Consider the following 27,413-nt stretch of genomic DNA (forward strand, 5'->3'; position numbering starts at 1 on the left):
ATGCAGCTGGGCTGGTGCTATTGAAAATTACTCGCACTGCTGGGCCTTGCTACTGGGTGGAATGGTCCCTCATGCCCTGTGAAACCTCCCATTTCCCTCTCACCCCCTGTTTCTCCAGCCCAAAGAGAACTCTGTCCACAAAAGGTCTTCTTAAGAAAAACTAATATCCATGTCAAATGCCTGGCTATTATTCAACTTTTTCCAGTTTCCAGGTAGTTTGAGAGCCAGTTCTGTTCAGAGCCCATCTGTGTGGCCTTGAGCTGGAGAGTCAACTCAGTGCCTCTGACGTTGATAGAAAGAAGTGAAAATAGACAGGGCCCAAGGACAAATGCAATCAGATGAGGAGTTGGGGGCTGGTGCCTCTGCTACCATTTTCTGGAAGAGATGGTAGTTTAAATGGTGTGGTAGAATTCACTGGTGATACCACCTGGGCCTTTCTGGGGAGAAGGCTATTAATTATTGATTCAGTTCCTTTAATAGATACAGCCCTATTCAGATAACCTGTTTTTCCTTGAGTGTATTTTGGTAGCTTGTGTCTTTTAAAGAGTTTGTCCATTTCATCTTTTATCAAATTTTTAGGCATAGAGTTGTCCATAGTATTGTTTCTTAATTATTCTTTTAATGTCCCTGGGATGGATAGTGATGAACCATTTTTTGTTTCTGATATTAGTAATTTCTCTCTTCTCTCTTTTTCCTTTGTTTCCCTGGCTAGAGTTTTGGCAATTTTATTGCCTTTTTTTTTTTTTTTCAAGAAATCAAGTATGGTTTCATTGACTTTTCTCTAATGTTTTCCTGTTTTTAATTTCATTGAGTTCTACTCTATTATTTATGGTTTCTTCTCTCCTGCTTGTGTTAGGTTTACATTTCTCTTTTTTGCTTTCAGTTTCCTCAGGTGGTAGCTTAGGTTACTGATTTAGGTCTTTCTTCTTTTCTAATATATGAAATTTTTTTTATTTTTATTAAATTTATTGAGGTGACAATTGTTAGTAAAATTACATAGATTTCAGGTGTACAATTCTGTATTACATCATCTATAAATCCCATTGTGTGTTCATCACCCAGAGTCAGTTCTCCTTCCATCACCATATATTCGATCCCCCTTACCCTCATCTCCCTCCCCCCACCCTCCTTACCCTCTGGCAACCACCAAACCATTGTCTGTGTCTATGAGTTTCTGTTTCTCATTTGTTTGTCTTGTTCTTTTGTTGTTTTTGGTTTATATACCACATATCAGTGAAATCACATGGTTCTCTGCTTTTTCTGTCTGACTTATTTCGCTCAGCATTACACTCTCAAGATCCATCCATGTTGTCACAAATGTTCCTATATCATCTTTTCTTACGAATAGTATTCCATTGTGTATATATACCACAACTTCTTTATCCATTCATCTATCGAAGGACATTTTGGTTGTTTCCATGTCTTGGCCACCGTAAACAAAGCTGCAATGAACATTGGAGCACACGTGTCTTTATCTCTAAATGTTTTCAGATTTTTGGGTAGATACCCAGGAGAGGGATTGCTGGGTCATATGGCAATTCTATTCGTAATTTTTGAGGAACCTCCACACTGCCTTCCATAACGGCTGCACCAGTCTGCATTCCCACCAACAGTGTATGAGGGTTCCTTTTTCTCCACAGCCTCTCCAACATTTGTTACTATTTGTCTTGTTGATGATAGCCATTCTGACTGGGGTGAGGTGATATCTCATTGTGGTTTTGATTTGCATTTCTCTGATGATTAGTGATGTTGAGCATTTTTTCATATGTCTATTTGCCATTTGTATGTCCTCTTTGGAGAAATGTCTCTTCAAGTCCTCTGCCCATTTTTCAATTGGGTTGTTTGTTTTTTTGTTGTTGAGTTGCATGAGTTCCTTGTATATTCTGGATACTAGCCCCTTATCGGAGGCACTGTTTGCAAAAATCTTCTCCCATTCAGTTGGTGGCCTCTTTATTTTGTCAATGGTTTCTTTTGCTGTGCAGAAGCTTTTAAGTTTCATATAGTCCCATTCGTTTATTTTAGCTTTTACTTCCATTGCCTTTGGGGTCAAGTTCATAAAATGCTCTTTGAACCCAAGGTCCATAAGTTTAGTACCTATGTTTTCTTCTATGCAGTTTATTGTGTCAGGTCTTATGCTTAAGTCTTTGATCCATTTTGAATTAACTTTGGTACATGGTGACAAATAGCAGTCCAGTTTCATTCTTTTGCACGTGGCTATCCAATTCTCCCAGCACCATTTATTGAAGAGGCTGTCTTTGCTCCATTGTATGTTTTTAGCTTCTTTGTCAAAAATTATCTGTCCATATTTATGTGGTTTTATTTCTGGGTTCTCAATTCTATTCCATTGGTCTATGTGTCTGTTTTTCTGCCAATACCATGCTGTTTTGATTATTGTAGCCCTGTAGTACAAGCCAAAGTCAGGAAGAGTGATACCTCCATTATTGTTCTTTTTTCTTAAGATTGCTTTGGCTATTCGGGGTCTTTTGTGGTTCCAAACAAATCTGATGATTTTTTGTTCTATTTCTTTAAAATATGCCATTGGGATTTTGATGGGGATTGCATTGAATCTGTATATTGCTTTGGGTAATATGGCCATTTTAACTATGTTGATTCTTCCAATCCATGAGCACGGAATGTCTTTCCATTTCTTTGTGTCTTCTTCAATTTCTTTCAAAAATGTCTTATAGTTTTCAGCATATAGGTCTTTCACATCCTTGGTTAAGTTTATTCCTAGGTATTTTATTCTTTTGCTGCAATTGCAAAAGGAATTGTTTTTTGTATTTCTTTTTCTGAGATTTCATTGTTAGTATATAGGAAGGCAATGGACTTTTGTGCGTTGATTTTGTAGCCAGCAACTTTACTGTATTCGTTGATTGTTTCTAATAGCTTTTTGGTGGAGTCTTTAGGGTTTTCTATATATAGCATCATGTCATCTGCAAAGAGTGATAATTTAACTTCTTCATTCCCAATTTGAATGCCTTTTATTTCTTTCTCTTGCCTGATTGCTCTGGCAAGGACTTCCAACACTATGTTGAAAAGCAGAGGTGATAGGGGACATCCCTGTCGTGTTCCTGAACGTAGAGCAAAGGGCTTCAGTTTTTCTCCATTAATTATGAGATTAGCAGAGGGCTTGTCATATATGGCCTTTATTATGTTAAGGTATTTTCCTTCTATACCCATTTTATTAAGTGTTTTAATCATAAATGGATGTTGTATCTTGTCAAATGCTTTTTCTGCATCAATTGATATAATCATATGATTTTTGTCCTTTATTTTGTTTATGTGATGTATCACATTGATGGATTTGATGCTTGAACCATCCTTGTGCCTCCGGGATGAACCCCACTTGGTCGTGATGAATAATCTTTTTAATGCATTGTTGTATTCGATTTGCTAGAATTTTATTTAGGATTTTTGCATCGGTATTCATCAGAGATATTGGTCTGTAGTTTTCTTTTTTTGTGCTGTCCTTACCAGGTTTTGGTATCAGGGTAATGTTGGCCTCATAAAATGAGTTAGGGAGTACTGTCTCTTCTTCAATTTTTTGGAAGAGTTTGTGCAGGATTGGTATTAGATCCTCTTTGAAGGTTTGGTAGAATTCACTAGTGAAGCCATCTGGTCCCGGACTTTTGCTTTTGGGAAGGTTTTGGATGACTGATTCAATTTCACATTGGTGATCGGTCTGTTTAGATTTTCCAGTTCTTCATGGTTCAGCCTTGGAAGGCTATATGTTTCTAAGAACTTGTCCATTTCTTCTAGGTTGTTGAATTTGGTGGCATATAGTCCTTCATAGTATTCTTGGATGATCCTTTGTATTTCTGTGGTGTCCGTGATAACTTCCCTTTTACGTTTCTGATTTTGTTAATCAGTGTCTTCTCTTTTATCTTAGTAAGTCTAGCCAAGGGTTTGTCAATTTTGTTAATCTTTTCAAAGAACCAGCTCTTTGTCACATTAATTTTTTCTATTGTCTTTTTGTTCTCTATTTCATTTAGTTCTGCTCTAATTTTTGTTATTTCCTTTCTTCTGCTGACCTTGGGTTTTACTTGTTCTTCTTTTTCTAGTTCTTTAAGGTGTAACATGAGGTTATTTATTTGGGAGTTTTCTTGTTTCTTGAGATAGGCCTGTAATGAGATAAATTTCCTCTTAAAACTGCTTTCGCTGCATCCCAAAAATTTTGGTAGGATGTATTTTCATTGTCATTTGTTTCTATGTATCTTTTGATCTCTCCTCTAATTTCTTCTTTGACCCAGTCCTTCTTTAAAAGTATGTTGTTTAATCTCCATGTATTTGTGTTTTTTCCCGCTTTCTTTTTACAGTTGATATCCAATTTCAAAGCCTTGTGATCAGAGAATATGCATGGTATGATTTCAATCTTCTTAAATTTGTTGAGACTGATTTTATGTCCCAATATATGGTCTATCCTTGAGAATGTTCCATGTACACTAGAAAAGAATGTATAGTCTGATGTTTTAGGATGAAGTGCTCTATAAATGTCAATTATGTCCATTTCATCTAATGTGTCATTTAGGGCTACTATTTCGTTATTTATTTTCTGTTTGGATGATCTATCCATAGCTGTCAATGATGTATTTAAGTCCCCTAGTATAATTGTGTTTTGGTCAATTTCTCCCTTTAGTTCTGTTAGTAGTTGCTTGGTGTATTTGGTGCTCCCTGATTGGGGGCATAAATATTGATGACTGTTATGTCTTCTTGTTGTACAGTCCCTTCACCATTATGAAATGTCCATCTTTGTCTCTTGTTATCTTTTTCACCTTGAAGTCTGTTTCATCTGATATCATTATGGCTACACCTGATTTTCTCTGGGTACCATTTGCTTGGAGTGTCAATTTCCACCCTTTCACTTTGAGTCTATGCTTGTCCTTGTAGCTGAGATGTGTCTCTTGGAGACAGCATATGGTTGGGTTTAGTTTTTTGATCCAATCTGCTACTCTGTGCCTTTTTATTGGTGAGTTCAGTCCATTTACATTTAGGGTGATTATTGATATGTGAGGATTTCCTGTCATTCTATCTTTAGTTTTCTGGTAAGGCTGTGTCTCCATTGTTTCTCTGCCTTTTTGTTGTTGTCTATTATTTCTGTATGGTGGTATTGTATGATGTTTCCCTCTGTTTCTTCTTTTATTTCAGTATATATTTGAGTTCTGGATTTTTTTGAGTGGTTACCCTTAAGTTTATGTAAAAGAAAGTTTGATATTTAGAGTGTTCCATTATCTTCAGCATGCTTACTTTCTCCATTCCCATATTTCGGTTCAGGCTTTACTCTCCCCCTTTTTGAGTTTTGGTTGCCACAAATTGTCCCTGTTGATGGTGGTCGAATAGCCTCCTTTAGTATTTCTTGTAGTGCAGGTCGTGTATTAGAAAATTCCCTCAGCTTCCGTATGTCTGGAAAGGTCTTTATTCCTCCTTCATATCTAAAGGATATCTTTGCTGGATATATTATTCTTGGCTCATGATTTCCCTTTCAATAGTTTGAATATTTGGTTCCACTCCCTCCTGGCTTGTAGAGTTTCTGCTGAAAAATCTGATGATAATCTAATGGGCTTTCCTTTGTAAGTTACCGTCTTCTTTTCCCTGGCTGCCTTGAGGATTCTTTCTTTGTCGTTGATTTTAGACAGCTTCAATACAATGTGCCTTGGAGAAGGCCTGTTGGGATTGAGGTAACTAGGTGTTCTATTTGCTTCTTGGATTCGAGGGTCCAGTTCTGTCCACAAATTTGGGAAGTTCTCATCGACAATTTGTTTGAATATATTCTCTGTTCCTTCTCTCTTTCTTCTCCTTCTGGTATGCCCATTATTCTTATATTGCTCTTTCTGATGGAGTCAGAAAGTTCTTGTAGAGTTCTTTCATTTCTTTTAAGTCTCAAGTCTCTTTCTTCTTCCATCTGTGTCATTTCCAGGTTTCTATCTTCGATGTCACTGATTCTTTCCTCCATCTGGTCAACTCTACTACCTAAGCTGGTTATTTCATTCTTAATTTCTTCTATTGAGTTCTTAATCTCCAGAAATTCTATTTGGTTCTTTTTAAAATTTCAATCTCTTTCGTAAAATGCTCATGCTGTTCTTTGATTGTGTTTCTGAGTTTATTTAACTGCCTATCTGTGTTTTCTTGCATCTCGTTGAGTTTTTTCAGAACTGCAATCTTGAATTCTCTGTCATTTAAGTCACATATTTCTGTATCTTTAAGTGCCTTTTCTGGAGATTTTTGACTTTCTTTCTGAGCTATCTTGTTGCCTTGGTTATTTATGGCAATTATTGGTTTACTGTTTCTCTTCCTAGACACCTACAGGAGTGGCTTCTGCAACAGGTTGATAGGAAGCGGTCTTTCTTTTGTTTTCCAGTACTTGTTGGTAGAATGTTTTATTTTTTCTCCTACTGCAACTTATTTTTCTTCTCCCACACGGTAGTGCTATGTTTTCTCTGCAGTATTCCAGCTTCTCACACAATGGGGGGATTCCCTGAGAGATGGGCTTCTCCTCTGTTAATAGTTCGTCTAGGTCACAGGGCGCAGGGTCCCGGTGGGTATGCGGAGAGCTTTTGATGTTCCAAAGCTCTTCCAGCTCCAGATTCAGAGCCCGAATGTTTCAGCCGTTCTGTTTACTCCTGCAGGGATCCGTCCAGATAGGTGGGGTCAGGGACGGGGTGAGTTGTGAGAGGTGACCGAGAGCAATGGTGGTGACCACTACCACAGCTGGTCCCGCTTCCACAGCTCCCTCCCCTTTGCTGGAACTAGTTGGGCTGCGAATTTGTGCCTGCGGTCCACAGTTCTCAGAACAGCAAATATTCTGTTTTTTTGATCTGACACTGCTACTGTTCCGCTTCTAGCACCGGGCAGGTGGGGGCAGGGCGAGCTCTGGTATGGTAGGGAGGGGGCAGCTAGTCTCAGTGCCTAAGGCTCCATTCTCTGCTCGGCAGTGAGGGCTTAAACCACCGTTTTCAGCCTTCTTCCCTCAGTCTTTTCTCCAAGGTCTCTGCCGTGAGCGTTGGGTTCAGCCATGTTATATGCTGCCTCCTCAGCCCTATGGGCCACAAGCGGAGCCATAGCAGTCCGAGTTCTTCCCTCTCCCACAGCTGCGGTAGTTCCGGGAAGCAGCGAGCTCGGAGCACTGAGCTAGGTCTGCGTCCTGTGCCTGCGAGGCTCTGTCTCCGCACTTCTCCCTTCCCTCCTCCCCCCACTCGCAGGAATCTCCCACCTGTAGGTGACTTCAGTAGTCGGCCTCTTCGTCTTGCCTGTCTGCTGTGCAGGGAGTCCTTTGTGGAGTTTTTGTTGTTCGATTCGTAGTAAATTCCAGGGGTGCTTTACAGAGGCTCACCTCACGCCACCATTTTTCCTCCCTATCTCTGATTTTTTTTTAATCTGTCAAGCTCTCTCTTTTAATTAATGTAATTAATGTGAATGAACATTTAAAGTGATTATTCATGTAGTTGGATTAATATCTACAATTTTATAAGTGTTTTCTATTCATTGTATTTATCTTTTTTCTATTTTTCCTTCTTTTTTCCCTCTGTTTTCTTTTTTTTTTTGTTTTAATTGAGCACTCTATGATTCTACTTTCTCATCTCTCAATAGATCAATTATACTTCATTTAAAACATTTTTGTTTGTGTCCTCAGAGTTTGCAATAACTACTTATTACTAGTCATATCCATTTTAAATTATGGTGTACTGCTTCATGCTCAGTGCTTTCATCTTACAACAGAAAGTCAAAAATAGCTCTCGTTTTCTTAAAACACTGCTATAAGTCATTTCACTTAACCAAATGCTACAACCACATAGTTACTATTATTACAATGAGCAAACAACCATCTTTAGATCAATTTAGAACAGGAAAACTTTATTGAGCCTACATTTAATTCCTTCTCTGAAGTTTTTCCTTTCTTTATGTAGATCTGAGCTTCTGACCCGTATCATTTTCCTTTTGCATATGGAACTTTTTAAAGCATTTCTTTCAGAGGATATCCTCAGAGAATTTTCTTCCTTCCTTCTTTCCTTCCTTCCTTCCTTCCTTCCTTCCTTCCTTCCTTCCTTCCTTCCTTCTTTCTTTCTTTTGACATTCAATATTATTTTACATTAATTTTTTGTATGCAGCAGAGTGGTTAGACATTTATATAATTTAAGAAGTGATCCCTCTGACTAGTTTAGAACCCACCTGGCACTATGCATAGTTATTACCGTATCATTGACTATATTCTCTATGCTTTACATCCCCATGACCATTTTGTAACTACCAATTTGTACTTCTTAATCCCTTCACCTTTTATACCTTGCCCCCCAATTCTCCTCCTATCACCCCAATGAATCTAGTACTCATCTGACACCATACATAGTTATTATAATATTATTGACTATATTCCGCATGCTCTACTGTATATCCCCATGACTACTGTGTAACAAAAAATTTGTACTTTTTTTTTTTTTTTTTTTTTTGGAAGTGGGGTGAAGGGGAACAGTGTGTACTTCCAGGATTTTCCCAAGTCAAGTTGTTGTCCTTTCAATCTTAGTTGTGGAGGGCGCAGCTCGGCTTCAGGTCCAGTTGCCATTGTTAGTTGCAGGGGGCACAGCCCATCATCCCTTGCGGGAGTCCAACCAACAACCTTGTGGTTGAGAGGACACGCTCCAACCAACTGAGCCATCCGGGAGCTCAGCGGCAGCTCAGCTCAAGGGCCATGTTGAATCTTAGTTGCAGGAGACACAGCCCACTATCCCTTGTGGGACTCAATGAGTCAAACAGGCAACCTTGTGGTTGAGAGCCTGCGCTCCAACCAACTGAGTCATGTGGCCAACTGAGAGCTGAGCGGCAGGTCATTGACTTCATTCTAGTTGCAGAGGGCGCAGCTCGCTGGCCCATGTGGGAATCAAACTGGCAGCCCCGTTGCCCAGAGCTCGCGCTCTAACCAACTGACCCACCATCTGCCCCCCAATTTGTACTTCTTAATCCCTTCCCCTTTTTCACTCACCCCCAAACTCCTCCCATCTGGCAACCATAAAGATATTTTCTGTATCTATGAGTTTGTTTCTGATTTGTTTATTTATTTTGTTCTTTAGATTCCACATATAAGTGAAATCACATTGTATCTGTCTGTCTGTGTCTGATATACTCCACTCAGCACAATACCCTTCAGGTCCATCCATGTTGCCACAGATGGTGAGAACCCATTCCCTTCCATGGCTGAGCAATATTCCATTGAACGTATGTACCACCTCCTCTTTATCCACTCATCCATTGACAGACACCCAGGCTGCCTCCATATCTTGGCCATCATAAACAATGCTGCAATGGACATATGGATTCATTCATCCCTCCAAGTAACATTTGGGGTTTCTTTGGATAAATACCCAGAAGTGGGATTACTGGGTCCTTTGTCTTTTGTTATAGCCTTTCTTTTAAAGTCAATTTTGTCTGGTATAAGTATTCCTACTTCAGCTTTTTTTGTTTGTTTCCATTTTCATGAAATATTTTCCCCCCATGTCTTTACTTTCAGTCTCTGTGTGTTTTTTGATCTAAAGTCAGTCTCTTGTAGGCAGCATATGTAAGAGTCTTGTTTTCTTATCCATCAGCCACCCATTCTTTTGATTTGAATGTTTAATCCATTTACATTGAAAGTAATTGTTGCTAGATATGTAGTTATTGCCATTTTATTATTCATATTTTTAATCTATTTTTTTTTCTTTTCATCTTAAAGAAGGACATCTAAGATTACCTGTGATGCTGGTTTGGTAGTGATGAACTCCATTAGCTTTTTCTTGTCTGGGAAGCACTTTATCTGTCCTTCCATTCTAAATGATAGTTTTGCTGGGTAGAGTAATCTTGGTTGTAGGTCCTTACTTTTCATCACTTTGAATATTTTCTGCCAATCCCTTTTGGCTTGCAAAATTTCTGTTGAGAAATCAGCTGATAGTCTTATGGGAGCTCCCTTGTAAGCAACTAACTGCTTTTCTTTTGCTGCTTTTCAGATTCTCTCTTTGTCTTAACCTTTGTCATTTTAATTGTGATGTGTCTTGGTGTGAGCCTGTTTGAGTTCATTTTGTTTGGGACTCTTTGCTCTTCTTGGGTTTGTATATCTTATTTCTTTCACCAGGTTAGGGAACTTTTCAGTCATTATTTCTTCAAATAGGTTTTTAATTACTTGTTCTCTCTCTTCTTCTGGTACCCTGATGATGCAAATGTTGGTATGTTTGATGTTCCAGAGGCCCCTTAAACTCTCCTCATTTTTTTTTTTATTCTTTTTTCTTTTTGCTATTCTGATTGGGTGTTTTCTGCTATCTTATCTTCTGAATCACTGATTTGAATCTCTGCTTTATCTGATCTACTGTTGATTCCCTCTAATGTAGTCTTCATTTCAGTTATTGTATTCTTTATTTCTGACGGTTTGTTTTTTTTAAATGTTTTCTATTTCCATTTTTATGTTTCCTATCTCTTTGTTAATGTTCTCACTGAGATCACTGAGCATACTTATAACCAGTCTTTGGAACTCTGTGTATGGTAGATTGCTTGTCTCCATTTTGTTTAGTTCTTTTTCTGGGGCTTTCTTCTGTTCTTTTATTAGGGACATGCTTCTTTTTCTCCCCATTTTGACTGCTTCCTTGTGTTTGTTTCTATCTAGGGCTGCTATGCACCCCAGTCTTAGTAGAGTGGTCTAATGTAGTAGGTGTCCTGTGGGACCCAGTTGAGTGGTCTCCCTGGTTACCTGAGCTGGGTTCTCCAGGTGTTTCCCTTGTGTGGGTTGTGTGTGCCATCTTGTTGTAGTTGACCCTTGGTTTCTGTTTTCATGTCAATGGGAGGATTGACCCTCAGGCTAATTGGTTGTGAGGACTGACTGTGACTACAGTGGAGGAGCTGTGGTGCAAGGGCTGACCCTATAGTGCAGGGTTCACTTTAGTTGGGCTCTGGTGCCTGTACGGTCTGCCCGGTGTGTGTGTCATCCTTGGAGGCAACTGGGTGATGCTTCAGGTTGGTCTGAAGCTGGCCACCAGGCATACCAGCCCTGGGGTCTCCTGAGAGGCCAAGTAAGTTGCAGCCTGTGCCCTGTCTGGGGTCACCTGTTATGAGCCAGAATGCAATCTGAAGATGGCCACTGCCTGCACTGGGCGTGGAGGTACCTCAAGGCCAATCTGCAAATTGAGGTCGGCTATTGCTCATGCTGGCCATAGGGCTGCTCAGCCAGAGGTGTAGGACACACCAGAGCCAGATATTGCTTGTTTGGGTTTTGTGAACCTTTGAGAAATTTTATTAAAATTCGTAGCATGAGCTAAGATAAGGTGTTTGTGTGGAAAAGCCCCTGAAAGTGGCTTGCATATGCCTGAAAGTTGGGTAGGTGAGGTCTCAGGGAATCACTAGCTGGGGCGGGGGGAAGATGAAAGGTGATAGCCAGTTTGATGGAGACTTACCTATGACATCTGCCTATGTCTGCATACAGGCAGGGTGAGGGCTCAACAAAGAAACAATGGCTTACACTAGCTCCTCCCTCTGGGAGAAAGCTGCCCCTCTAGCCCTCACCCTGAAGTTAGACAACTCAGTTCCTCACCCATATGTCCCTGGCATCTTTCAAGCTTCTGCCCTAGCACTGAATCTCAGAGTAAGTGACTCCTTCAGCGAATAAGTCCTTGCACGGAACCTTTAAGAGGAGTGCCTAGGACTGTAGCCACCCTTTTGCCCACTTAGCCACAAACTCCACTGGTTTTCACAGCCAGAAGTTATGGGGATTTCTCTCCCCAGCACTGGAACCCTGGGCTGGGAAGCCTGGTGTGGGGCTGGGACTCTTCCCTCCTTCTCAGGGACCTCTACAGCCAAGATATCCCTCCCAATTTTTAATGGTCACATGTGGGTGTGGGACCAACCCATTCTGTGGCTCTGCTCCTCCTACTAGTCTCGACGTGGCTTCTTCTGTATGTCCATAGTTGTAGGGCTTCAGTTCAGCTAGACTTCAGGTGATTCTCAATGATGGTTGTTCTGTAGTTTAGTTGTAATCGATATGGTTCAGATAGGAGGTGAGCGCAGTTTACGTACTCCACCATCTTGACTGGTAATCTTGAATTACTTCTGTTTTTGTTTGTTTCAGAAAATATTTATTTCTTTTTCTCTTAGAAGGTTAACTTCAAAGAATGTAAAAGTGTAGATTGTGGTGGTTCCCCCCCATTACTTTAAATATTTTTCTTCACTTTCTTCACCTGCATGGTTTCTGATGAGAAATCTGATTTAATTTTTATCCTTGTTCTTCCATAGGTAAGATATTTTTCTCCTCCTCCCTCTGGCTTCTTTCAATATTTTTCCTTTGTCTATGCTTTTTTGAAGTTTGAATATTACATTACTATGTATAGAGTATTTGGTATTTATACAGTTTGGTGTTTAGTGAGGATCCTGAATCTATGGTTTGTTGTCTGTTAGTAATTTTGAAAAGTTATTGGCAATTACTACTTCAGCTATTTCCTCTGTTCTCTTTTTCTCTTTCTTCTCCTGGTATTCCACTTGCACATTTATTATACTTTTGAGATTGTTCCAGCGTTCTTAGTGTGTTCTGTTGTGTTTTTTTGTCCTCATATTTTCTTTCTCTTTGCATTTTAATTTGTGGAGTTTCTATTGACATACCTTCAACTCACTTATTCTTTCCTTGTCTGTGTCTAACCTACTGATAAGCACATCAAAGGCATTCTTTATCTCTGTTGTAGTGTTTCTGACTTCTACCCTTTTATTTTTTTATTATTTCTTTGCGTTTCTGTCTTTTTCCTTACTTTGTCATTGCATGTTGTCTGCTTTTTCCATTAGAGCCCTTAACATATTAATTAGTCACAGTTATTTTAAATCCTTGTGTAATAATTAGAAAACCTGCCATATGTGAGTCTGGTTTTGATGATAGCTTTGTGTCTGCAGATTGTGTATTTCCTTGTCTGTTGGCATGCCTTGTAATTTTTTTTGAAAGCCAGATTTGATGTATCAGGTAACAGGAACTGAGACAAGTAAGTGAATAATGTGAGGATATTTTATGTTAATCTGGCTAGGAGCTGGGCCATGTTGAACGTATATTCTGTCAGTGGCAGAGGCTTCGGATTCCTCTATTTTTGTTTGTTTCCTGTATTTTCTTTGGATTTCCTTAAGAACTTTTTCTTAAATAGAGCCTTGCAGCATTTTCAGCTATAATGCACAGTTATTTACTGGAGCCTTTTTGATATAGTAGTGAGGTGTTGGAGGGAAAGAATTATAGAATCTTATGATTAAATCTCAGTTTTTTTAGTGGAACTGTGTTCTGGGACTGTGCCTCTTAGAATTGTTTCATAGCTATTTTCCCTTCCCCCACCTCATCTGGATGAGACTGCAAGGCTAGGAGGGTCTGTATTTTGGTAATTCTCCTTTTCCTAGATCAGATAAGTTTTAGGTAAAGTACTTTTCTCTGGAGAGTCGGCCTTTGTTATGGAGAATAATCTGGTTGTTTCAAAGGGTTCTTTTTTCCTCCTCCCTTGCAAGAAGCACAATGGGATTTATCTGGCTCTTTAGCATGACTACCTGGTGGGGTTCCTAGAGGAGAAATCCACAAAATGTTAGAGGCTATCCTAAGCCTTGGTCCCAGGAATTTCTCGCTCTCATGCAGTCAATACTTAGCCTCCAGCAACTCATGCAATTTACCATCTTACTATTCCTACTGGCCTATGGCTCTAGTGGCTTCTGCTTCAGGTAGGTGATTTTATCTGTGATTCTCTAAATTTGCCTATCAATCCAGATTTTGGTATAGCAGTTTGCCCTGTGACCTCAAGTCTCTGATAGGTACATGAAAAGTCATTGATTTTCAGTTTGTTCAGCTTTTTTGTTTTTGTAAGGATGTGACTAATGATGTCCAAGGTCTTTGCATGTCAGAGCTAAAACCAAAAGTCTAGTAAACTTTAAAAATCTCCATTAGTTTAGATTTTTTTCTTAAAAGAAACTTTCTTTTTCTATGAAAATTTGATCTTATTGTAATATTATCTTATAGGCAGAACATGTAACCTGTTCGATTCCTCCTTATTATTATTTAGATTAATTTAGGGCCAAATACTGGGCATGTTCTTGTGTGTTTAAGATCAAATGTTATTAAGGAATATATTTTGCTAATTTGTAAAACTTATATGCCATATATAATTAAAAAAAAATACTTTAGTGGTTAAAGATTGGAAGTTAAATGGTTTTTAATGACCATGAAAGATTTATCTATTAGTAGTCTTAAATTTTACTTTTAAAATACAGATTTTGTAAATTTTGCTTTCTATCTTGTTTATATTTGTCTTATGTAACTTGTCCATCTTTTCACCTTTAACATTTTAGATGTCACTTTGTTTTGGTTGTGTCATTTGTAGTTAGATTCTATTTTGGTCATTTATAATTTGAGATGATAATTTAATCTGCTTTAAATGACATATATCCTCTTTCTTATGAATTTTTTGCACTTTTTATATCTTATGCCTCTTTGTTTTCTCTGTTTAAGGAAAACAGATTGTATTTACTTTTATTCTTTTATAAGATTTATAATCTTATTTTGACTCTGTTTGTTACCCTTAGGTTTTCTAACTAATTCTCTAATGTATATTTGTCTAACTGATAGCATCAAATGGGAAACTGTTATTTGAGTTTGCTGTCTTTGAAATAAGTCATTTAACTCAGTTTGTGAAACTTGCCTCCATTCAATTTAAAAGTTTTAATACAATTTGATATTTTACATTAAAACTAGTATAATTTTACTACTACATCTAGTATATATCCTCTCTTTCTAAAACAGGACTTTTTTTGTTTGTTTGTTTCAGGACCCTTTTATATAAATACATATCATTGAGAACCCCAAAGAACTAGCTTTTGTTCATGTGGGTGATATCTATTGATATTTACCGCATTAGAAATTAAAACTCTGAACACTCCAAAATATTTATTTGTTTAAAAACAATAATATGAACTCATTAGCTGAACATAAATGACATATTTTATGAAAAATAACTATGTTTTCTAAAATGAAATAAATTAATAAGATGATTAGCAATGCTTTACACTTTTGCAAATCTCTTTAATGGCTGGTTCAGTGGAAGGCAGGTGGATTCTCCTATCTTCTTCTGCATTCAATCTGTTCTGATGCCACAGACTATGTAGTCTCTGGAAAATATGACTACCCCTTTGTCAGAGGATGAAAGAGAAAAAGGATAAATAACATCTTTGTAGTATTATGATAACAGTTTTGACGTTGGTGACACCTGGAAGGGACTTGTATAATCCCAGAGGACTATCAATGTAGAAACATCCAAACCTATAGAAAAATTTTACAAGCGTCTATTAGAGTTTATTTGAGCCAAACTGAGGACATGGAAGCAAGCTCCAAACAGATTAAAAAACTGCTCTGGAGAGTGGCAGTTTTGCAGTTCTTTTTATACATTTGTAATCCAAGGAGGGAGCATAAGGAAGATTCTTATTGGTGGTGGATTAAGGAGGTGGAGAAAGCAACGTGGGGAAGTCTCTAGGCTTGGATGAAAAGTAAAATGGAGAGATATACTTGTTTTACATTGGTGGGTACGAGATAGTTAAGTTAACGTTTAACATTCACAGTAAGGGTGGTGTACAGGCAACAAGATGGCGTGCTCCCTTAAGGGTGGTTATGCCTCTGAGGGGTCTGAAAAAGAGGATTACTCTGGCATTTCAAAGGTGTGTTAACCTACACACACAAGAACAATGGGCAGGACTTGCTTAAGGCAAAGATAAACCTTTTAGTACAGAAGTTATGTGCTTGGGATGTATGACCTGCCCAGTTAGGAATCTATGATCAGATTAGCCTGTGAGGTTACTTTTGGTCATTGATTTTGCCAGCTTTGTTATAGAACCTCTTTTTTGTTCACAGGTCCCTGGACCATTCTTTGAGAATCATTGTTCTAAAATAATTTTTGAGATGTGATTTTTTTTGTTCTCAAATACAATTTACAATTTTTAGACATCAGTATTTTAACTGAATTTAGTTGTCTGCCATTTCTTTTGTACCAGGACTCTATTGGTATTGATTTCTTGATTCTCTTATTCTAGTACACCATCAACTAATTTGTCCCAGAGAGTGTGTCAATAAGAATGAGATGGATTATTCTATTGGAATAAAGAATTCCAAAATCTCAGTGGGTCACCAGCCTCTGCTTCTAGGAACTCTCACACTGGACACGGTCTCTGGCTGATGGATAGCTGCCATCTGATGTGACACCCACTGTAGCAAAGGAAGAGTGAGCATGGATAACTAGATGCTGGCTTTGAATTATTCTGCTAATGTGATACCCCTCAATCCAAGAAGGCAGGAAGATACAATCTTATCTTTGCCCAGAAGCAAAGAACATTGAACACTGAGAACTGTGTGGCCAACTCAGAGGGTACATGAGCAAAGTATTTTCTGAGCCTTTGCACAACTATTTTTCCTTCACACATGAATACTTAAACAGGTTGTACATTTTGAATCATTTCATTCTATCTTTGAATCTATAGACTTGCACAGCTATTTTAAGACATTTAGGGTTTCTATTTTATTTTTCATTGTTCCTTTAGCGTTTTTCTTTTCCCTCCAGCTATGTTCTGGGGCAAAATTCCTTCCCCTTTATTTTTCAACTATTTTAGTTAACTTAAAATTTTTTTCAGCAATAAGTTTAGTTTCCAGGCCTGCTATCTTATTTTTTGGGCTTTTCCTCATGATTGCCTGGGCAAATATCTTCTCCTACCTGTATGACAATATTTGGTTTTTGAGAAAAAGTCTCCTGTTCCTTGTAATATTTCTAGTTACGCTGGGGCCATGTTGTTTTCTTTGCTCAGCTTGGTTGTACTCCTTCACGTGATAGGTTTCCACAAAAGCTTGTGGCCTGTTGTTTGGTAAGGGTGAGGCATCAAAAAGCTAGCTTGGAACTCCAATTAACGAGGTTGGCTTGAAAACCTGTGGACTTTGCTTGGAGAATCCCAAATGTGTGAAGGTAATGGTCTATTTTCTGAGTCATTTCCATTTTTCTTAAGAAGAAACCTCTACTCGCCTTTCTGGATGCAGGCATTCTGTGTGGTGGGGTCAGGGAGGAGTTAGGGAGTAGATCCTTGTGTGTACTGCCTTTTGAACAATCCTGTTTTCAGCCTTACAGCTCCCTCCCAATCTCCATTATGTCTCCAGGGTCAGGAAGAGGTTCACATGAAACTCTTTTTACAGTAGTTTTGATTAACATGGGATGAGCACTTTCACTTCTACGTACAAGTCTTTCTTAAATTCACTGTTTTCTTCTATTGCACCTTGATTATTCTCTAAGTAAATAAATTCCATTTATTCTGGTATCCCCACAAGAACACTATTTTACACATGTTGACTCTCCATTGACTATCTTTCATCTCTGAAATCTTCCAGCCACCACAAGCCTCTTGGAAACTCAATGTCTGTTTTATGTTGTGTCTTTTTTATCTCAGGATGTTCAGAGGAGATGAGAACCCAGAGGACCAGAGCCCAGAGGAGCAGCTTTTCTATGAGTTCCTTTTCAGCCTCTTCAGAGAAAATAAGGTGGAGATTGCAAGTGCAATAACGAAGCCATTTCCTGTCCTTATGGGCCTCCGTGACCGTGGCTACATCTCTGAGCAGTTGTATGAAGTAAGTGAGGAGAATTTCCTCATGAAAAACAGCTGCTCACTGTAGGACTGCAAACTTCAGGATGCAGTGAACAGGTTAAATTTCCGCCTATGAATGAGGACCTTCACCATCTTATAAGTAAGGAGGTGACAGGAGAAGCAGCATCACAGAAAACATGGCTTCTTCTGTAGTAAATGTTGGTGGAGGGGCATGGGGATGGAGATGCGGCAGGACTGGATGCAGGAATTCTCCATACATACAGAACATCACTGATAACTATAATTAATCTAAATATATGAGCTGGGCAATGTTTCATTACAAAGCTCTCTTATTTTACACACTTGAACCTGAGTTTATTGAAACTGACAGGAAAGTTGTGGATAAATTTAAAAAGCAGATACTTGCTGCTCCCTTTCCAAATTGTTCCATGTTCTTTAGAAATTTCTGGAGCCCTAGAATGCAGGTACCCATTAGCCGTGGGACTTCCTGGGCATACTGAAGACAAGACTTCCATTTCTCTTTGTGAATTTTCTTTGCACTTTGGTCAGATTCAGAGCACAGTAGAGTGGTTTCCTGGTTTCCTGGAGCCTTCAGGCCAAGTCAGTCCTAGGCGGCAGGCAGTGGTTACTGTCCAGTCACCAAAATGGCCGCTCATTACCAATCAGGGCCACTCCTGAAGCATCAAGGCTAGGCTCTTAATGCTTCCACATTCAACTTTGAACCCACTTTTATTCTTCAGAATTACTCTGTCAAGTATGCATCAACGTCAGAGAGTCAAGTTCACAAAACAATAGTCTATTTTTCTGGTGGAGAATACTTAAATCATCTAAATATATGTAACATTCTAACATTTTACAAGAGAACAAATACTCTGTTTACAATCTGAGTCTTCTATAACCCATAATTGCATATCTAAAAAATTGTCTATTCAATATTTTTAAGCATTTTCAAGAAGCTTGTAGAAATCTGGTTCCAGTGGAGAGAGTGATGTATAATGTTCTCAGTGAACTGGAGAAGACATTTGACAAGACAGTTCTGGATGCATTGTTCAGCAAGGTTAACCTGAAGGCCTATCCTGATTTACTAGAGATTTGCAGAAACTTCCAAAATGGTAATTACAGCTTTCAATGACATTTGTACATTCAAGTCCATTTCATTCACTTACTCTTCATTAATGTTTGAAAAATTTTTTATTGAGTGATTACTGTGTGGCAGGCACATGATAATACAGTGTTGAAATAAACACACATGACCTATGTCCTCACGGTGCTGACACATAGTGGGAATGACAGATGTTAACCAAATAATCCCCCAAATGATTCCTCAGCTAAGACCTGAATTCTGTGCTCAGCAACATACGATTTGAGAGTCTACTTTTCTGGGGGGGAGACGTGAATTATGTTCACTTGCAGGAAAGGAGGAAGCCCTCTGCGATAATCGCAGACATGCTCAAAATGAAAAGATTTTCTTTGTATTAGAAAATGTGTCCAGAAGTGCAATCCTGGGCCAACTTACTTCTCCAAACAAAGAGTGGAGAAGTCAGAAGAGAAGATAAGCACATGTCATGCAATGAGGAGGGGCAGCCTGTGAAAGCTACAAAGTGTGAAAGAAACTGGATTTAAAGTATTCTGTGGCTACTAAATAGAGCATGGCAGGGAGTGCTTGGAAAATAATTCTGAAGAGAGAAGTTGAAAGAGATTTTTTTTTTTTGAGCGTCTAACACTCTGTGCCAAGGAATTTGAAGTTTATTATTTGGGAACTAAAGAAGCAATAAAGGATTTTTAAGCAGAGCAAAAGTAAAAGAAGTCAGTGTAAAGATGGGATGTGTTGATTTGTGAAAGCCACGTTTTAATTATAATAAGAGCTATGTCATTTCCGCACTATGATATATCCAAGTCAGAGAAAGGAATAAAGGAAATAAAATACCTTGTCACAAATTTCAAGTCACTGTTATATTTGTAACCAGGGTGTCTCCAGGCCATGGACATGAAGAGAATGGCAGTTACTTTTGTAGCCTACATCTTAGGGGCTCTAATTCTCTCCATGGACTGTGGGGCTACCCCTACAGGGTCTAGCACCCACATCACACGCGTTAGTTTCTGGAGCTCCCTGTGCTGGGGTAATGCGCTTCTCAGGCTCACTGCTGCTGTGGGCGTGTGGGGGCCTGCACTGCCCACTGCCTGTCTCAGCGCAGCTGCCCACCTGCCCCAGTGGAAGTTGCTGCTGGCGCCTCCTAACCCTGCTGTCCATGGGAGCTGCTGGTCAGTAGCCCAAAGCCAAGCTGGAAGTAGGGTGGCATGCAGGAGTGGAGAAGATGCCCCCATTTTGAAATGCTTTTGCTTGGGTCCCCCCCTTATGTTCTCTAGTCCACTGATTCACACAGCATTTACCTACCATGTCCTCCTCTAGACGTGTCTGGACATGAAGTCAGCATGTCCTGGGTATGGCACATGCATCTGTTGTTCTGATAGGTCCTTCTACCTTCACACCCTCTCTCCTGCCACGACCACTCAGTGGGATTTGCCATACGCAGGAAGTGTACTCTATCACCTGTCCTTCTGGCTGGCATCTTTTTGTATTTCTTGATTTTTAACCCTCATGTCTTGGGAGTCTTGCTTTTCCATCTCTTTGATGAGTCACCTTGAAGTGCAGCTCTGAAGTAAAATGCCCAGGGCTGGTTTCCTGAACTTCTTGTTACCACTTCCTGAGTCACTGGTAGAGCTATGGCATATATGCACTTCCTATATGTGCCTTCAGAACATATTCACTTTCTGTTTGCATCTTCTGAAAAATATTCAATTCCTGTTTGTGCTTTATAGGAAGTGTCTTTCATGTAACCCCTCCCACCCAGTCCACTCTGGGGTTGTGCTACTTCCTTTTTAGTGTTATGTCTCTTTCTTTGTGACCATCATTTTCTTTTTTTTTTTCATTTATTGGGGTGACAATTGTTAGTAAAATTACATAGATTTCAGGTGTACAATTCTGTATTACATCATCTATAAATCCCATTGTGCGTTCACCACCCAGAGTTAGTTCTCCTTCCATCACCATATATTTGGACCATCATTTTCCATGAGCCAAGATCTCCTTCCTTATTTCCTTCCCCCTTCCTTCCTTCTTTCCTCCTTTTCTTCCTTCCTTATTTCATTCTTTTCTCCCTTTCTTTCTTTTAAATTCTCATCCTTAATAGATATTGGATCTCTCTCTCTCTCTCTCTCTCTCTCTCTCTCTCTCTCTCTCTCTCTCTTCCTTTCTTTCAATATAGGTCAGTTTCTCTATAGACATTGCTTTTCTCCTGAATAAATTTCTCTGCTCCTTTCCTATTCCTAGTTGCATATAATTTACAAAACAAATTCCCCATATGTTATTTATGTTAAATTGGCTTCCACTGTTTTTTGATCATTATGAAGGGGGTTAAACATGACTTACACCTTACCCACTGTCCATCCTTTTTAAATCTTGAGAGGTGTATCTCTATGTGGTGGAACAGGTGTAGAATTCCAGGAGCAGCATTAAGTCACAGGTCATGTGAGAACCGCTGAAGCCCAGGGTCCCTGCTAGAAGTTTCCCTCTGCACTACCAGAGTCCAGAATGTGCCTAGGTGAGCAATGGTAAGGTGCAGCTCCTGGTCGCTGCTGAGGTCTCCAATGCCGTTTCCTTCCTCTTTTCAGTGATTCACGACAACTTCCAATACCAACTTATTGATGATGAAGAGACAAAAGAGATGCTCAACTTCCAGTTAAGCTGTGAACAAGGTAATTATGTATTGAGAGAAACTCATTTTTTCATCTACCAAGAGCAAAGGAGATGAGAGGTCAGGGGGCTGAGCTGCTGAGTGGAGCGTGTACCCTGAGGAAGGGATACACAAGGAGATGGGGAAGCCAGAGCAGTGGTGTGTTGTGTGGGTTCCCAATTCAGCAGCCCAATGTAGAATCCAAGCATATTGCCAGACAGATGTAACAACTAAGAAGATGGAATATGAACCCAAGAGAGAAGATCTCACTGTGACCATGAGGCAGAGTTAAGGGGAAGAATTGACTGGGAATTTTGAGTTAGGAATTCACTGGATCTGAGAAAGAGTAAGGGTTGGGTCTTATGTAACAAGTCCACAGAGTAAGCCCTTGGTGTGTCGAAAGCAGGAATTATTGTAAATATCACTCGTAATAAAAGTAAAGAGAGGAAGAGAATGAGTCGTAATTGTGTTAGAAGAGAATGTGGAAGGAGTGGTACTGTGTACAAAAGAAAGAGAGGACAAAGAAAAGGAATAAAAAGGGGAGAAAACAAATAGAGGGCATTAATAACTTCAACAATGATGATAGTAACACCTGACTTTCATGCAGCACTAGGCATATGGTCGATACTTTACATGGATCAATTCGTTTAATTGTCACATATGAACTATGTACTGTTGTAACCAATAACCACTAATTCTAACTTTTCTTATTTATTTATTTATTTTTAAATTAAAGTTTATTGGGGTGACAGTTGTTAGTAAAGTTCCATAGATTTCAGGTGCACAATTCTGTATTACATCATCTATAAATCCCACTGTGTGTTCACCACCCAGAGTCAGTTCTCCTTCCATCACCATATATTTGATCCCCCTTTACCCTCATCTACCATCCCTTTTTCTCCTTACCCTCTGGTAACCACTAAACTATTGTCTGTGTCTATGAGTTTTTGCTTCTCATTTGTCTTGTTCTTTTGTTGTTTTGGTTTATATACCACATATCAGTGAAATCATATTCTCTGCTTTTTGTGTCTGACTTACTTCACTTAGCATCATACTCTCAAGATCCATCCATGTTGTCACAAATGGTGATTCTAACTTTTCAATCATCCTTTCATGCATATTATTACTAATAATTATTCATTAAATTATAACATATAAGACATTAATACTGAAAACTGTGATCTCTGGCAAAGTTCCTATAATCCAGATATATTGTTCCAAGTAGCATCTCACTTAATTCTTATAACAACCTTATCATAAGGGTTTTGTTATCCCCATTTTTCAGGAGAAAAAACCAAGGTGTGAGGGAGGATAGTTAGTGATGTGTGCAGTTCACACAACTAGGAATTGGCTTATCTCGACTCCAATGTTCTCCTCCATGTCAGCGGAGAGCAAAGATTCTGAGGCCCCACTGCCAGGCTTCAAGTCTTGGTTTTACTACTTGCTTACTTGGGAAAATTACTTCATTTCTGCCTAATTTTCTCACTAGAAATTTGTATCTATATCATCTAAAATAAGGTTGTTATGAGAATTAAGAAACATAGTTTATATGAAGCACTTATACTAATTGCTATATGCTTACTACTATTATTATAATGTACATCTGACTCCACCAACTAGACATTTACTCAGTGCTCTACATTTTGAGATTTTTCTCCTCAGACACCCACTAAAGAAAAAATTATTTTCCAGACTAGAGTAGCAGTGAGTGAAACAGCCTTCAAGCCCATCCTTAGGCCAAATGGTCCACAATAAATTTATTTATTTGTTAAATGTTGATTTTTTTTTTTTACTTGGAAATAGTCAGTGTAAGAAAAACCATAAGAATATAATCAGTCTTGTAGTGTGCTATTAATATGTATCCTTTAATTTGGATGTACACCTCAGGTATTATACATTTTAAATGTATTATACATTTATATAACATTTGGATGTATTTTAATAATCATACTCATTCTTTTGAATAAAGACAAATTGCTAAAAGTATAAAGTGTAGATTAAAACATACAAAGTATATAAAAATATATTTAGAGCTTTTTCTACTACTAAAGGTAGGGGGAAGGAGAAGGGCAGTGGAAGTAATAGTAATAGTTACTAGCAAAGAGAAAAATAGGTTCATCATGAAGGGAAGGGAAAACATATTCTTCAACCTTCCTAATGTGATCCAGGTGACACCCTACCTAGAGCTAGAATCCAAGAGCATCTCAGTGATGGACAGCAGATGACTACAAGGAAAGAAGAATCATCTCGTGGCCCAAGCAATATAGTGCAAACCCAGGAACTGACAAATGAATGTGCCCAAGAATCTCAACAAGAAGGTAAGGTTGACTGACAGTCCAACATTTCTTGGATGACTCTGAGTGACTGTCACACATAGAGGCAAAGGGGAAAGTGCTGGAAGCCTCATTAGGAAAGAGAGAGGCAAAAACAAAAAGTGACAGCATTGTTCAAAAGAGAGATGCCCTCAGCATCACGGATGCACAAACAGTTCCTAGGGCAGAGGCAGCAGTGAGGACATGAGTAGAAGCAGAAATGTGAAAAATGGACAGAAGTAGAATGAGCTGTAAAAAAAACTGAATCAGAGACAGAACAAACATGGGAAAATTAACCCTTGCTCCTTCTTCACACCATCCACAAAAAATAATTCAAGGTGGATCACAAATCTAAAAGTCAAGGCAAAAATTATAAAGCTTCTAGAAGAAAACACAGGAGAGTATCTTTGCAACTTAGGTAAGCAATAATTTGTTATGTAGGACACAAAAAGCTTGGGTCATAGGAGAAAAACTTGGCAAGTTGGACGTCATCAAAGTAAAAAACTTCTGCTTATCCAAAGAGAGCATTAAGAAAAAAAAGGCAAGTCATAGACTGGGAGAAAATATTTGCAATACATATATCTGACAAAACATTGTACCCAGAATATATAAAGAACTCCTATAAACAAATAATAAAACACACACCTGAAACTAAAATAAAATAAAAAATAAAACAAAAACAAAACAAAAGAAAGACACACCACCAATTCAAACATGGACAAAACTATTACATTGTTTTGTACACCTGAAACTAATAAAAAAAAATACCCCCCCCAAAAAATAAAATAAAATCAGGAAATTTAAAAACAAACAAACAAAAAAACCCAAAAATGGACAAAAGAGTTGAACAGACACTTCACTGCAGAAGATATAAAATGACCAATAAGAATATAACAACATGTACAATATTATTAATCATCAAGGAAATGCAAATTTAAAACCACAACACATTACCATTCATGCGCTAGAATTGCTAAAATTAAAAAGACTTACAATGCCTAAAGTTGATGAGAATATGGCGCAATTAGACTCCTATGTATATTTTTGGTAGAAATGTAAAATGATACAACCACTTTGGAAAACTGGCTGTCTCTTATAAACTTAATGTAAACTATGACTCAGCATTCTATTCCTAGGTATCTGCTCAGGAGAAATGAAGTTGTACGTGCACACAAAGATTTGTACACGAAGGTTTAGAGTAGCTCTATTCCTATTAGCTAAAATCTGGAACCAAAGAAAATGCCCATCAACAGGGGAGTAAATAAACAAACTATGATATATTTATAGAGTGGAATACGAATCAGCAATAAAAAGGAATGAACTATGGGTGTATGTAATAACCTGGATAGATCCCAAAAACTTTATGTTGAGCAGAAGAAGCCAGTCATAAGAGTACATGCTATGGGATCCCATCTGTATGCGCATGAGTACACATGAGTATAGTACCAGGAAGGAAGGCCTGATTAGTGGTGATAGAAATCACAACAGTGGTTGCTTCTAGTGGGTGGAAACTGACTGGAACAGAGCACGAGGGGACTTCCAGTCATGGTGACTGTTCCAAATCTTCACTGTGCTGATGGTCGCGCAGTGTTTTTCATTTACAACATGTAAAACTCAGGACAAAAGGGGAACGACTGTTGGGCCTCAGGTGGGTCTTTGGTGCTTGAATATCAGAGTGCAGCTTGAGCACTCAGAAGTGTCCTCTCTGGTCACTGAGTCTGTCATTTTTGGTTACTCTCTTTAGTGGGCCATGAACACTCACCTCCTCAGGTGAATAATGTAAGAAGGTTTGATGTTAAACCCAGCTTACTGCCACATGATGGACAAGGTAACTATCATTTAACTTCTAGATTCTGTATTAAATCTTTGTTTTCTTGTCTTCATGGAAAGAAAGACTGCATTTTGTCTCTTACCCTAGGCCTCGGCTAGCCCCACTTCTCCTATCTGTCCTTACCTGCCCACAGTTGTGAGAGAGACCATGAGAAAAGGAATCTGAGCTCCTAAGTAGACAGAGTATCCATTGATGAAAAATGTACAAAGAGAAATTTGAAAAGGTAGACAGGAAGCAATATATGACAAATCACATGAATGGATAGTTTTTTAAAGGGAACGTCAAATCCTACCAGTCCAAGTTAGGATGGGGATCATTTTCAATTTTACATAGCAAGAGGAAGTTGGAAATAATGTGACAAGTCAGGATCGTGTGGGAGACCTTCATTATGAAGCTGGCCAGTTGGAGGTCCCTGGACGTGGAGTCAAAGTCCAAGAGGAGAGTTTTGGAGATAATGAGACAGGGGAACTGGAGGATGTAATCACAGAGAGACAAAAGTTAAAATAATATTGGCAGACAGAAGGTCAAAGTAAGGTGGGAGAAACAGAGATGGAAAGAGAGCAAGTGTAAGACACTGCACAGAAGAGATAAGCTGGAAAATCTTGTAAGGATCCGAGATAAAAATTGAGAGAAAAACATATGGAAAGAGAAAAATGGAGAGGAAATTAAATATGAAGAAATGGGGAAAGTTAGGGAGATGTACAAAGTCAGTTATCTACAGAAAGAGTTAAAGAAGAATGGATGGAAATAGGTTGAGAGTAAAAGGATAAAGGGGAAAGAGGAACAGATTGGGACACAGTAAGTCTGAGGTAAGGTAACTGGGTATATGCATCTTTGGGCACAAGAATTGACAACATCAGCTTGAGTTTTCAGATTAAACTGTCCCTAATCATTAAAGTGGCACTTGAAAAATGCACAGATGGCAACAGACCTCTCCCGCAATATTCCAGTGCGTCCCAAGAACAAATCTCCACCCAAATGATCTCAGAGTCCATTTAGCCATGGACCTGAGGACCAAGGTTCTGATAGAGATCTACACTTGCATTTTTTCAGGAACTTTAAACTTGGCACTTCCAATTCTGAAAGCATCTTCATGGCTCAAGCTGGATGTAACCCCCCCTCAGCACTCTTCTCACTGTGAGGGATCACTATTGTTCAATGGTCTTCCAAGTTGGAAACCTGGAAGTCATCCATGCCTCCTCTTGCCCTCAAATACATCCCTGTTTCTCACTTAACATAGCCATTTTTCTTTCAGAATAACTTCCTCCTGTCTTTCGGTCACATCCCCCAGGCCAAATCTCTAATCAAGATCTCTGTCACGGTTCACAGAGTAGCAGCCATCTGCTCATCTCCTCCCTCTAATCTTGCTCCCATCAAATGAGTTTTTGGTACTTCAAATAGATGGGACATTTGAAAATGAAAATTAGATTGTATTCTTTTCCTCCTTACCTTATTAATAGACTAGAACTAAATAAAAGTTTCTTTCAGTGGCCTCCAAGGTCATCGACAATGAGCTACCTTGCTATTTCCCTAACTTCACCACCTGCCTCTTACACTATTCACGATAGAATAAACTTTCGTCCCCAATAATTTGAATTGTTAAGTTTCTCTTTTATATCTGAGCCCTCTCACATGCCTTATTCAGAACAGCCTTTGTGTCCTACTACCCTCCAATTCTATCTCCACTCTGCTTAAATTCTTTTTAAAATTTACTATCTCAGTGAGCGCTTTCTTTATGAAGTGCAGAAAGAACTACTGAGAGACAAAGAATGGGAGAGAAAGAGCAGTATCACAGGAAGCAAGAGAAAAAGTTGTAGGAACAGAGGAGAAGAGAGAACCTAACCAAGAGAAAGGGACGCTCTAAGAGACACCAGCACAAAGCAACAGTGGTAGAGATTGATAACAATGCACAGAATCAAGTGGAAAGGGATGACATAGAAAGAAAACCAG

At 38.8% G+C, this 27,413-nt stretch overlaps 1 protein-coding gene across 11 annotated transcripts in view; it reads left to right on the forward strand.

The window, feature by feature from the left end:
* SP140 (SP140 nuclear body protein) overlaps positions 1-27,413 on the forward strand; it is a 93,021-nt gene that overhangs the window by 5,380 nt on the left and 60,228 nt on the right. For 10 of the 11 annotated variants that reach the window (XM_074314680.1, XM_074314717.1, XM_074314698.1 and 7 more), the window contains exons 4-8: positions 17,431-17,608; positions 18,530-18,698; positions 21,259-21,342; positions 23,489-23,638; positions 25,377-25,460. In XM_074314680.1, coding sequence (XP_074170781.1) covers positions 17,431-17,608; positions 18,530-18,698; positions 21,259-21,342; positions 23,489-23,638; positions 25,377-25,460 — 665 coding nt within the window. Of the gene's footprint in view, positions 1-16,084; positions 16,368-17,430; positions 17,609-18,529; positions 18,699-21,258; positions 21,343-23,488; positions 23,639-25,376; positions 25,461-27,413 lie in introns of those variants that run through there. The other variant, XM_074314707.1, reaches the window with a different exon arrangement.

The sequence above is a fragment of the Rhinolophus sinicus genome, linkage group LG01 (assembly GCF_036562045.2).
Source record: "Rhinolophus sinicus isolate RSC01 linkage group LG01, ASM3656204v1, whole genome shotgun sequence".
Lineage (NCBI taxonomy): Eukaryota > Metazoa > Chordata > Mammalia > Chiroptera > Rhinolophidae > Rhinolophus > Rhinolophus sinicus.